This window comes from Hyperoodon ampullatus (assembly GCF_949752795.1).
Source record: "Hyperoodon ampullatus genome assembly, chromosome: 11".
NCBI lineage: Eukaryota > Metazoa > Chordata > Mammalia > Artiodactyla > Ziphiidae > Hyperoodon > Hyperoodon ampullatus.
In genome coordinates this window covers 36,321,105-36,334,514 of record NC_136924.1, presented here as the reverse complement: position 1 = coordinate 36,334,514, position 13,410 = coordinate 36,321,105, and the positions used below count along the sequence as shown (strand labels likewise).

Genomic DNA, 13,410 nt, shown 5'->3' with positions numbered 1-13,410 from the left:
AGAGAGACGGGGAGACGGCGATGGAGATGGGGAGATGGCGATGGATACAGGGAGACGGCGATGGAGATGGAGGGACGGAGGCAGGGCGAGAAGCAGAGGATACAGAGGCCAAAAGGAAGACCGGAAGAGGGGCAGGGGCGGATCCCAGACATGGAACAGGGAAAGAGACAGCCACAGACAGGGGGGTACAGACAGACAAGGGCAAGGAGGGACACCAGGGGAGAGTGAGACAGGCTCAGAGAGGACAGAAACGGAGGGTGTGGGAAGCACAAAGTGACCGGGGCGGGTGGAGACAGGGAGAGAGGAGGGGAGGGCAGAGCGCCCAGAGAGACGGAGAGGCACGGGCACAGATGGGGACAGGAAAAGAGCGCTGAGGCCTTGCTCTGGGAGGAGGCCGGGGCTCAGGACAGCGGTGGCCCAGGCAGCTCCCCAGGCCCCGCTGAGGCCTGCTTCCAAGCCCTCTCCCCTCAGGCCCCTAGGCCTTGGCCACGGCTGCCCTCCCACCTGGGACATCAGCGCTGAGGGCAGGGAGGGAGGCACAGCCCCCCTCAGACTACCCGGGCCCTGAGTCCCACCCCAGCCCTGCCCTCACTACGGCCTTGACTTTGGGCCTCCAGACAAGAAAAGAGAAGCTTCCCTCGGAAAGGGCTTAGTTGGGCATCTTTATCTGGGCTTGGATGGGGAAAGGCTACCTGGCTAGTGCTAGGAATTCTGCCACCTCAAGTCCCAGGGCCCAGCCCCAGGGGCCACCACAGGCAGGAAAGCCCCCGTTTCCAGACGCAGGCTCCTCCCAGGCACATGCTAAGCCTTTGAACAGACTCAGCTGCAGACTCGCCTGCCAGAGGGAGGGGGCAGTGTGCGTTTCACCCTCCTCCAGGCTGCCTACCAGAAGGTTCCTGTAGGCCGCAGCCCCAGTCGCTGATCCCCCTTCCTTCCTCTCCCCGACAGCCCAGCTGGGGAGCTGGGGCTCAGGAGGGGGGTACGGGGGCGGGGGGGGGCTTCCTGGCCCAGAGGACTCTGGGAAAAACCCCTGCCTCTAAAGTAAGAAGATGCCTCACTCGTTTGCTCTCTCCGCATTTCCTGGAGACCCGCTCGGCAGGCCTGTGTGAGGGGCACGGACCCTGTCCGCTGGGAGCTCACACCTGGCAGCTTCTACCCAGCCCGCCTCTGGGGCTGCTGTCCCTGGGTAACCGGGCAGCTCCCCATCCCCTCTAGACCTCCATTTCCCCATCAAAAACATAAGGCTCGGACGAGCTTAGGACTTCTGCAAACAGGAGTACTGGGGACCTGCGTGCAAAGGCTGAGGACCCCTCACCGGCTGTGTGGCCCAGGCTGGGCACCTCACCTCTCTGGGGCTCAGGGTCCACACCTGGGAAACAAGCAGGTGACCCTGCATGGCCAGGGTTGTGAGGGTAAAAGAACAGCACGGTCACCCAGCCTCTGCTCGCTGGATGCTTCCCAGCACCTGGAAAACTCAGCATCCTCAGCCTCCTACCAGCACCCTTTCTCCTGTGACAGGGCCACCCGGGGCCCAATAATCGCAGCAATAATAGCAGCAGGGCACATTTATTGAGCATGTACTGTGTGCCAGGGGCTGTGCAGCCGCAGGCTCTGTCTCCTCTAACCCTCCCCAGGGCCCGTGAGCCAGGTGCCATCACTGTTCCCCGCTTCACCGTGAGCTCAGGGGGCTAAGGGTCCTGCCCAGGGTCATGCTGGGAGTTCCCAACCCCAGACTCCACCCCTAAGTCCATCAGGAGAAGCAGATGAAGCGTCCTCCGGCCTCTCTCTGGAACTCAAGGCTCCTCTCGCAAGCTCAGTGGTTCACAGTCCCCGCACTGCAGGATTCTGTCTGGCCTCAGGGTCTCTGTGAGGCGTCCCCTGCCCAGAAGGCTCTTCCTCTGGCTCTTCCGCCTCCAGCCTTTAAGGCTCAATTCTGGCATCACCTCCTCCAGGAAGCCTCTCACTTCCCCTATCCCTTCTCCAAGCCGGGTGAGAGGCCTCCTGTGGGCTCCCTCAGCCTCTTGGGCTTCCTTCAGTGGTGGCTCCTAAGATGCAGTCTGGTACCTGTCTGCTGTAGCCCATCTTCCCCCACAAGACTGTGAGCTCCCAGGGGGCAGGGAGGGCCTGACTCACTGCTCAGTACCCAGCACTCGGCTCAGGGCCTGGCGCAGAGCAGGCTTCCCTGAATGTGCTAGGCAATGAACAAGCCAGTGGATGGACGGCAATGCTGAACAAAGCCTGGGTCCCTCTCTTTCTATCTAGGGTGCCTCCTCATGGGTCCAAGGCCCCAGCATCCCCAGGAAGGCATCGAAGCTAAGCCAACAGCGGGGGTGTCTCAGGTCGGCTTGTCCTGAGCCCCCAGGTCAAAGTCCCAGCAGCCCAGGATGGGGTGCTGCCCCGGAGTCCCAAGCCTGCTCTCTCCCATGGCCAGGAAGCCAGAGATCCCAGCCCTGCAGCAGCAGGGACCCAGCAGCGACTCTCCCAGGAGTGAATCACCTTGACACCTGGGGACTGTGCTGTGGCTGAAGTTGCTGTCAGGCATGACAAGGTGGATGAGCTCGTTCTGGGGAGACTGTGCAGAGGAAGGCGGGAGGGGCCGGCCAGACAGTGGGCCCTCTCTGGGGGCGGAGAGAGAACCCCTTCATCTCCAGGTCTCCCCCACAAGACAGAGCTGCCCGAAAGCTGGGAGTCCTTCTGAGAATTTCAGGGACTTCTACCAGTTCCCAACCAGGCTCAGCCTCCCCTCCAGACCCTGCCCGGGAAGCAGCCCCGGGCTTCCGTTTCACAGCATCTCATCTTCCCGCCCCAGGAAACGAGGGAGGTGCTGGAGCCCTTGAGAAGCTTCCATCCTGAGGCTGCATCCCTGCTATGGTCATAAAAGGATGTATTCCCATAGACTACGAGGCAGAGAAACACGAGCAGGAGCAGCAGGTGGACTTAAATTCCCAGAAATGAGAAGTGAAGGCAATCGGAAGTGATGGATGCCTCCACAGCCACCCCTGACGAGCTCCCTTAGTCACCTGCTGCTCAGCTGCATTTAAAAACTGCCCCTCCTGCTCTCTCCCACTCAGTTCTCCGGGCTCTGAAGGGGCACCCTGGGGACTCCCAAAGACCCCTGCTCCCACTCTGGGGTCCCCTGGCCCATGGGTCCCTGAGCTTGCCCAGAGAGCCCCAGCTCCCCTGACACTTACTATGATAAGCAGGATAAAATAGATGAAGTTGTAGAAGGAGTGAGCATCCATCACGTAGTACATGATCTCCACCCAGCCTTCCAGAGTAATCACCTGCAGCCAGGACAGAGCAGAAGAGGAGAGAGAGAGCCTGAGATGGCTGAGTGTCCAGGAAGGCAGGCAGCAAAGGGGAAGCTGCCCCAGACAGAAGCCCCGCTGCGTGCCGGGACACTCTACACACGTCCCCTCTCGTACTTCTCCCAAAGGCTCCACCGGGCAGCCATCCTCATCCCCAACATGCAAGTAAGGAAACTGAGGCTCAGAAGGGTTAGGACACTTGCCCAATGTCACACAGCCAGGAAGGAGGGGACCAGGGACTTAATCTGGCCCCTCTCGCTCCAGAGCCCCCCACCTTCCAGTCTTCCACACCAAGCCAGGAGGACTGGAAGCAGGGGGCCCTGGGCTGCGGCTCCAGCTCACCCCCCAGGCCACTCTCTGAGCCTCGGCTGCTTCTTTACTGTGTGGGATTAACAGAGCCCACCTGGCAGGGTCGGGGCGCAGCTCAGGTGAGCCCGGGACGGGGGCTGTGAGAAGCCTGGTGTGACTCTGTCGCCCATGCACTTTCCCAGAGAGGAAAGCAGAGGAGCCTCGGGCGAGGCGAACGCTGGGCACCCCCAGCACCGCGGTCTTGTTCGTTTCTGACAAATGCACAGAGCATTTGCCAGGTCACTGCCAGCCACTCTCTTGGGGCCGAAGGGTCCCAAAATGCACCTGCTGGGCTGTGATCACATCACACCTTGCAGCTCTGAATTCTATGATCCTGTTGCTCCCCAGAGCAAAGCATGCCAAGCAGACCCCTCAGCGGCTTCTCAGCCACCACCCTCTGCACCTGCCCCGTCCTTCCATCTGACGACAGCAGGAAGGCAACTATGACTGAGTACTCACCGCACACTAGGCTCAGCTCGCATCATCTGGTTTATTCTTCTCAGCCACTCAAGGTTGGGGGGGGAATTGTTATTACCCCCATTTTAGAGATAAGAAAACTGAGGCACAGAGGCATCAGGCAATACACCCGAGGGCCTACAGCCCTTTCTTCGAACCTCAGTTGCTCTGTCTGTAACATGGGCATGATAGTGCCTGTTGAGCCAGCAGGACGGGTAGATTTCAATGACGGGTGGCAAACCCCCAGCACAGAGCCCCGCCTGCCAGGTGAAGCTGCTCACCCCACCCCTCCCCACCCCCAGCCCCCAGCATGGGGGCCGGTGCCAGGCCCGAGGGCCCCACCTGGAAGATGACGATCCAGGCGTAGCCGATGTTGTCAAAGTTGATGGCGCCCTTGTGGGGGTTGGCGCTGCCCGTGCGGCACACATTGTAGTAGCGGTTCCAGTTGACACAGAGCCCACTGGCGTTGAGGTCCTGGCGCCCTGCCCCGAAGTCATAGACGTCATCCTTGGACAGGCAGCACTCGCGGCCCTGCTCCTTGAGCGGGGGAATCTCGTGGCAGCCCATGATGCCGTTGTCCCCCGACAGGGAGCAGATGAAGGGCATCTCGTCGTCCTCCTCAGGTTGGTAGTATGGGGGCAGGGCCACATCCCCTTGTCTGTCCACAGGTGATGGTGGGGAAAGAGGAGAAGGAGAGGGGTCACTGCCACACGGCATGGCAAGACCGGCCCAACATGCCATCATCGCCTCCAGGCCTTCGCACATGCTGTTCCCCCTGCCTGGGACACCCTTCCCCACCTCTGCCATGGTCACAAAAACTCCCACCTTCCCACCGTGGGCAGTTCCAGGGTCCCCCCACCACCAAGAGGGAGCCTTCCCTGGGGGAGCCTCAGGGAAGACTGGGCCCTGCACTCACCCGTTATTGCTCTTGGGGAAAAAAATGCACCCAACTCCCCTGGGAGGTTGGAGCTATTTTAGGGAAAGGACTGAGTCTCAGCATCCCTAGTACCCACACACTGTGGTCGGCCCAGAGTAGGTGCTTAATATACAAATGCTAAATTTTTTTTTTTTTTTTTTTGCAGTACGCGGGCGTCTCACCACTGTGGCCTGTCCCGCTGCGGAGCACAGGCTCCAGACATGCAGGCTCAGCGGCCACGGCTCACGGGCCCAGCCGCTCTGCGGCATGTGGGATCCTCCCGGACCAGGGCATGAACCCATGTCTCCTGCATCAGCAGGCGGACTCTCAACCACTGCGCCAGGGAAGCCCCACAAATGCTAAATTTTACTGATTCAACAGATGAAGGTAAGATACCTTCCTGCCCCACCCTCTCCCATCTCTGTGACCTTGGGCTGGTCACTTCCCCTCTCTGGACCTCAATTTCTTCATCTGTAAAACAGAGATGACAATGCCTGCCCTGCCCATCCTGTAGAGCTAATCTATGATTCACTGCAATCCTAATCAAAATCTCAACATGTTTTTGTCTATGAAACCTGGCCAGATGGTTCTAGGATTTATATGAACAGGAGAATAGTCAATACATTTTTTTAAAAGAATAAAGATGAATGGAGTGCAGCCCTACAGGAGAACAAAATACTCTACAAGTATGATTATTATTAGAGTGTGGTATTGCAACAGGAACAGAAAGAATTGTGGAACATCACAGAGCACAGGGACAAACCCAGGTATAAAAGAGAACTTAGTATATTATAGAGACACCTTTTGAGGTCCATGGTGAATGGAAGGACTAGTCAGTAAATGGTGTTAAGACATTTGTTGTCCATTTGGAAAATAAAAAAGTTAGATCCTGGGCTTCCCTGGTGGCTCAGTGGTTGAGAGTCCGCCTGCCGATGCAGAGGACATGGGTTCATGCCCCGGTCCGGGAAGATCCCACATGCCACAGAGCGGCTGGGCCCGTGAGCCATGGCCGCTGAGCCTACGCATCCAGAGACTGTGCTCCGCAATGGGAGAGGCCACAACAGAGAGAGGCCCACGTACCACAAAAAAAAAAAAAAAAAAAAAAGTTAGATCCTTACCTCACACCATAAATATGTCTTGAGGACATGGTATCAAAAGGAAAAAAGAATGTCTATTATCTCATCATTAATTGTTTATATTGATTGCACACTGAAAATAATAATATTTTGGATATATTAGGTTAAATAAAATATATCATAAAATTTAAAATAGTAAACTGGTGCATTAAAAAGCATAAATGCTACAAAAATAACCACAAAAACACTATAAGAAAATATGAAATATTTTTGTTAACTCAGGATAGGTAAGGCCTTCTTGTATAAGACACATAAAATCCAAAATCTATAAAGGAAAAGGTTGACAAGATTGATTACCTACAAAATTTCTATGAGACAAACAATAGTATACAAAGTAGGCAAACTTTTTCCATAGAGGGCCAAATAGTAAGTATTTTTCTGCATACCACATGGTCTCTGTCCCAGTCATGCAACTCCACCATTATAACATGAAAACAGTCATAAGAAACAAGTAAACAAGTGGGCATGGCTGTGGTCCAATAAAACTTTATTTACGAAAACAGGCCAGAGTTTGCCATCCCCTAGGATGAAGTATTTGCAACGTATAAAACAGATAAAAAATAACCATCTAAAGCATATTAAAATCTCCTATAACTCAATAAGAAAAGGAACCCACTGGGGGGGAAAGGACAAAAGAATGGAAAATTCACAGAAGAAATCAAAATGGCCAACATACAGGAAAAGATGTTCATCTCACTAATAACAGGAAAATACAAACAAAAATAACAGTGAGATCATTTTACATCCATCTAAACAGCAAACATTTCAGGGCTGATAATATTGAGTATGGGGTGAGTGCAAACACGCTAATACACTATTGGTGGGAGTGTAAGTTGACATGACTTTTTAGAGGGCAATTTGGCAACAACATCTATTAACAATTAACATGTAGACATCCAACCCAAATACATATGGTCCCCTGACAGTTTAATAAAGGCACTACTGCAGTTCAGTGGAGAAAGGATGGACTTCTCCATCAGTGGTGCTGGGACAATCGGTCGTCCATATAAAAAATGAATCTTGACCCCAACCACAGGTCATACTAAAAATTATTTGAAGTGGAATATAGACCTAAATGTGAAAGATAAAAAGAAAGCTTCTAAAAGAAAACACTGGAGGACAGTTGGTAACCTTGGGTTAGGAAAAGATTTCTTAAACTGGATACAAAAAGCATACTAGGAAAATGATTGATATCTGGTCTTCATTACAACTGAGAGCTTCTGTTTGTCAATCAAATGACACCATTAAGAGAGTGAAAACAGAAAAAGAACAAAAAGAAAAAATTTTTAAAAGGAAAAGAAAAAACAAAAAGTATAAAGGAACAAAAAAATTTCTAAAGAAATAGAAAACAAAAACACAATAAAAAATATTTTTAAAAGGAAAAACAGAGTGAAAACAGAAGAAAAACAGAAAAAAAATTTAAAGACAATAAAAGAAAAACAGAAAAAATATATAAAAGAACAAAAAGAACTTTTTATTTAAAAAGAAATAAAAAGGAAAAAGAAAAAAATTTAAAAGAAAAAGAACAAAATTTAAAATATTAAAAAAAAAGAGTGAAAACAAAATTTAGACTGGAATCAAATATTTGCAGTATATATATATCCACCAAAGGACTCAAATCCAGGATATAAAGGTCCGCTACAAATTTATAAGAAAAAGAAAGGCAATCCAACTTTAACATGGCAAAAGACCATACAAACACTTCACAAGAAGATACACCAATGGCTGATAAACACACGGAAAGGTGCTTATCACCACTAGTCATCAGGGAAATTCAAATTAAAACCACAATAAGGCACCATTGCACTCTCACTAGAATAGTAAAAATGAAAGGACTGACAATTCCAAATGTTGCTAAAGCATGTAGGGCAACTGGAACTCTTAGACTTTGCTAGCGAACATTTAGTGCAACCATCCTGGAAAACAGTTTGGCAAAATCTACTAAAGCCAATAAACTTATGCACTCCCTTAACCCAGCAATTCCACCCCTGAGAACTTACCCAAGAGAAGGAATGGCCATATCCACCCAAAGACATGGACAAAAGTATTCATCAGTCATAGAGCCAAAGAACCAGAAACCACCCAGATCAACAGGAGAATAGAAAAACACATAGTGGTATATTCACTCAGCAGAATCCTCACAGCAGTGAAAAAGGAGGGACTTCTCTGGTGGTCCAGTGGGTAAGACTCCATGCTCCCAAAGCATGGGGCCGGGTACGACCCCTGGTCAAGGAACTAGATCCTGCATGCATGCTGCGACTAAGAGTCTGCATGCCACAACAAAGATACCCCATGCCACAACTAAGACCTGGCACAGCCAAAATAAATAAATATTTTTTTAAAAAAATAAGTAATCTAAAGATGATTTTTTTTAATGAAAAAGGAAATACACAAGCAACAACTTGGATGAACCTCAAAGACATTGAGACAAAGATGCAGACACAAAAGGTAACGGCCTATATGATTCCATCTAAAGAAACCTCAGAAACAGGCAAAGGGAATCTATGGTGATGGAGATCAGAATAGCTGCTACTTTGGGGTGAGGGGGAAGGTGACTGGGAAAGGGCAGGAGGGAGCCTTGCTGGGGACAGTGAGTTTCTCAGGGTAGATTTACAGTGATGTACAACCCAGGTTAAAACCTCACTGAGCACTTAATAGCTGTGCCTGCTACTGAGTGTAATTTATACCTTAACCAAAAAAAGTTTTTAAAAAAAATGGACACAGGGGCATACCTCGGTTTTTTTGAGCTTTGCTTTATTGCGTTTCTTACAAATTGAAGGTTTGTGGCAACCCTGTATCGAGCATATGTCGGTGCCATTGTTCCAACAGCATTTGCTCACTTTGTGTCTCTGTCACATTTTGATTATTCTTGTAATATTTCAAACTTTTATTATTATTATATTTGTCGTGGTGATCTGTGATCAGTGATCTTTGTCGTTACTATTACAACTCACTGAAGGCTCAGATGATGGCTAGCATTTTTTGGTAATAAAGTACTTTTTAATTGGGGTATGCTCTTTTTTTAATACTATTGCACAATCAATCGACTACAGTATAGTGTAAACATAATATGCACTGAGAAACCAAAAAAGTCATATGACTCGCTTTACTGTGGTGGTCTGGAACCAAACCCGCAATATCTCTGAGGAATGCCTTACATTTTGACTAGAAATTATGAGTCTAGCCATTGATCACAAACATCGCAAGCATACACAATGCTCCCTGCAGGCTTGTGTGTAAAAGCTAAAACTTGGAAACCTCGCAAGGTCCATCAACAGAAGCTGGCTCGCCAGCTTCTTATTCATTCGTGGAATAAGAAACACTGATGAAAAACACACTCAAGACATGCTGCCAGAGCAATTCTCATTTTTAAAACCTGTCTGGGGTGTAAATAGTCGTGTGTGTGCATTAATGCCTAGACAGAATCCGCAAGAAGGGACCAGATGCTTTGCAGAGGACACCAGACCAGGGCTCAGATTCCGGGCCCTGCCACTTCCTAGCTGGGTGACATCGTCCTGATTCTGTGCTCATCAAGAACGCTCCAAATGACCATCTGGGGTCTCCTGAGGGGCTTATGTGCCTGGAGGGATGCTTTGCACACACTCCCTGGGGGGCAGTCACAGCAGGCTTTAGAGTCAGGGGAACCCAGGTTCTAATTCTATCTCTCACTTCGCCAAGCTGGGTGCCCCGGAGCAAGATTCTCCTCTCTCAGCCTCAGTTTCCTGGTCTCCACATGGGATCAAAAGTCAAGCGTCACCTCCACGGCCCCTGTCACACAGGAGCGCTTCATCCTTGCTAACCAAGTAAATAAACTGGTCTAGAGATACCCAACAACCAAGAAAATAAATCACAAGTGACATAATTTCAGACAGAGATAGTGCCAAGAAAATCAAGCAGGATAAGGCAATAGAGGGTCTGGGGGAGGTGGGTGGTGAGGGAAGGCCTCCAGGACAGGGCGACATCGAGGCTGAGCTGGGATAATGAGAAGGGGCCCATGTCGGAACGACCTAGAGAAAGATCCATATGGGACGGAGGGGCCTGGATGAGACCTGAACCCAAAGCTGAGAGCTCATACCTACGCGTATCCATCTTTGAAGGCCAGACCAGGAGAAGCAGGGTCCTCCTCTCCTGCTGCCCCAGGCCCTGACTCAGGGGCCACCTCTTCCAAATGACTGACACAGTGAGGGCACCCCTACCCCCCACAGGGCTCTTACCCACAAGGGTGCCCCTTCTCTGATCTACCCAGGTACCCTACTGTTCCCCCACAGTGATGGGCGGGTCAGTCCCTTCCCCAGGCTTCCCCCTGGCTCTCCAGCTTAGCTCCATCCCCACAACCAACAGTCAGGCCAAGAGGGAGGCCCGGCCCATGCCTGTCCCCAGGGGCAGGAACTGTCCCTCCTGCAGTCCTCGCTCCCCAGGGGTAGGAACTCCACCTTCTGCTGCATCCTCGGCCCCAGCACGGGCTGGGCAAGAGCTGCCACTTGGATGAGTTTGTCGAGTGACAGGATGAATGAAAATGCTTTTTTACTTCAGTCTCCCTGGGGCCTGGCACACAGCAGGAGTGCACTAACGCATATTAGTGAAACAAAATGAAAGTATAGTCATGTCCAAATACATATGGGCATGTATGTACACTCAAAGACGTCGCTTATCCCTCGTCGCTGAGATTCTGTAGATGTCACATTTCTCAGACAACTCAATGCAACTCCTCCAAGAGCCAAAGCTTGATTTCTGTTTACATAGCTTTGGACAGTCATCTCTCTGAGGAGTTGCTCACCCCACTGCTTTTAGACACAAGTGGGCTGAATGCGAGCTGACCTTTCCCTGATGACTCAGAGTCACTGATAGGAATGTCTGTGCTGTAATTAGAAAGCCAGTTTCCATGTCTGCTTTTAAGGTTTTCTGACTCTTTATTCCTTGTTGTCATCACTTCTGCTTGGATCTTAACTGCCCTTTTTCCTCTTACCCAACCTCCTTCTAGTTTGCTGCTTCCACTCTTTTGGTCCCAATTCCCAAGTAAGTTAAAACTATGTGTTAAGTAAGAGTCACTAGGTACTGAATTAGCATCTAAGGGCTTATCTTGGACTGGGACTATTTGAGACCAATTTTGAGAGCTCAGAGGACTTCTGTGCTCATTCTGGTGTCCAGCCATTCATGAGAGACCTACCACCAACTCACCTGGGTACATCCCTTAATCTCTCTGCACCACTGGAAATAAGGATTGGGACCAGGTCTCAATGTGGAGACCTTCCTAGCCCTGAAACATTTAGCGCCACTGATCCCCCAGCTAAAGCTGGCCAGGAGCCCAGGGCAGGCGGGTACAGGGTGGGGTGGGACTGCACTCACATTGTGAAGTTCTCCTCCAGGAAGCAGCGGTTGCGCAGCAGGCCCGCCCAGAGCTGCACGCCGATGATGCCAAAGATGAAGAAGACAAAGAAGCAGAGCAGGAGGACATTCCCCAGCATGGGCAGCGTGTCCAGGAGCAGGTTCACCAGGATCCGCATACCTGAGAGAGGGAAGGGTGGAGGGATGGGCAGACAGGGGCAGAGGTCCCAGAGAGGACAGAGGGAGAGCAGGGTTAGAGGAACAGAGAGGGGGCAGTGAAAGGAGGGGTGGGACATATGGGCAGGGGCTCCTTACTGTCCGCAGCCTCCTCAGTGGCCACCAGACAGACTCCCTCCTTGGTACCTGCCCCTCTTCCCAGAGGCCACGGAAATGGCTCTGGGCCCCACGACACTTACACTAGATTCTGGGTGAAGTGGCAGGCATTTATGGAGCACCTTTTATGTGCCAAGCGCTTTTCTGGGTAATGCACAAATATGATCTCCTTCGTGAGGGTGATAATATTATCCCTATTTTATAGAAGAGGCAACTGGAGGTTCCTAGAACTGAAACTACTCGCCCAAGGTCACACAGATAGGAAGCAGCAGGGTCTGGATTTAAACCAGGTGTCCTGACACCAAGTTAGCACTCTTTCCGCAACCCCCAAGTACCCAGAGGCCTAGGACTGAGGCCAGCTCATCTCCCTATGCCCAGCACCCACCCAGAATGGGCAACAGTAGGAGGCTAATAAGTGTCCTTCATCTCCGGGGCAGTCAGTGGTTCCCTGACCTTGCCAGGACACATCAGTACCAGCCAAAACCACCCTGCTGACCCGCCCACTGCATGATGGAACCAGGCAGAGCTCTCAGAGCCACCTACAGAAGAACCCTGGCCAGCCGAGGGACTCAGACCTGGCCTGATGCCAGAGTAAGAGGACTTTTCCTTTCCTAAGAAATAGCTGCAATGAACAACCCAAGCCAGAGGCAAAACAGGAGAAAATGGGGAAATGGGAGTGGAGATAGACATCCCCAGGGAGGGTTACGGGGTGACTTGAAGGGGGCTTCAGGCAGGCATGGGAAGGGGGGCAGAACATGTGTTCCTGGGGAGGTCTGACATCCTGAAATGCCTCAGGTAGGGAAAGCCTGTGGAAAGCACATAGCCTCTGATTTAGAGAGATTCAGGTTCAAATCCTCACCCTGCTAGCCTCTGGGACCTGTGGGACATGAACCAGTCCCTTCCCCTCTTGGAGGATAAGGCCCCTCAGCAGAGGGGCCCAAGAAGACAACAACCACTCTACAAAGATTCCCCAGCTCAGGGCCCACACCCAACTCTCAGCAAACTCCGGGGCTCCCTCCCCACGGAGGAAGTGGAGAAGATGCTCAGCTTCCGGCACTGCTCCACACACTTACCACCCTTCACGTCTATCTCCCCATCCTTCCCTTTTGCCCCTCCTGCCCTGGGCTGACCCACCTGCACCCTCCATGCCCTCTCTCTCCCCGTGGGCTCAGTACCCCAGCTGTGAAAAGGACCCAGCTCTCCCAAGGCTGGGTGACATCATCTGCACAGCTTCAGTAACTGTCTGCATGTCACCCACTCCCTCCTGACTCCTCAAGAAGATCCAGCCAACCCAGTCACTGGAGAATCCGCAGGAATGCAAGCCCCAGACAGGTGGGTCACCTCTGTAGTTTTGTCCAGCTCCCTTTCCCAGTCCTATGAAAACAGAACCAATTCCCCCATTCCAGTCCTGTGGTTTGGGTGAGCTGACATGGAGATCACATGACCTAGGCCTGGCCAATCAGCATAGCCTGTTCCTCTAGCCTCAATGATTGGTCCAGGATGAGCACGTGACTCCATCCAGGACCAATGAGAGTCTGCACTGAGACTTCTGCTGGAACTACAGGAAAAGAGATGCTCTCTTTCTGCA

At 51.4% G+C, this 13,410-nt stretch overlaps 1 protein-coding gene across 1 annotated transcript in view; it reads right to left on the bottom strand.

The window, feature by feature from the left end:
- CACNA1I (calcium voltage-gated channel subunit alpha1 I) overlaps nt 1–13,410 on the bottom strand; it is a gene marked incomplete at both ends in the record, with an annotated part of 105,688 nt that overhangs the window by 40,371 nt on the left and 51,907 nt on the right. Inside the window, 3 exons of the mRNA XM_079715035.1 lie at nt 3,192–3,284; nt 4,455–4,770; nt 11,511–11,670. Of these exons, the coding sequence (XP_079571161.1) occupies nt 3,192–3,284; nt 4,455–4,770; nt 11,511–11,670 (569 nt within the window). The remainder of the gene's footprint in view (nt 1–3,191; nt 3,285–4,454; nt 4,771–11,510; nt 11,671–13,410) is intronic.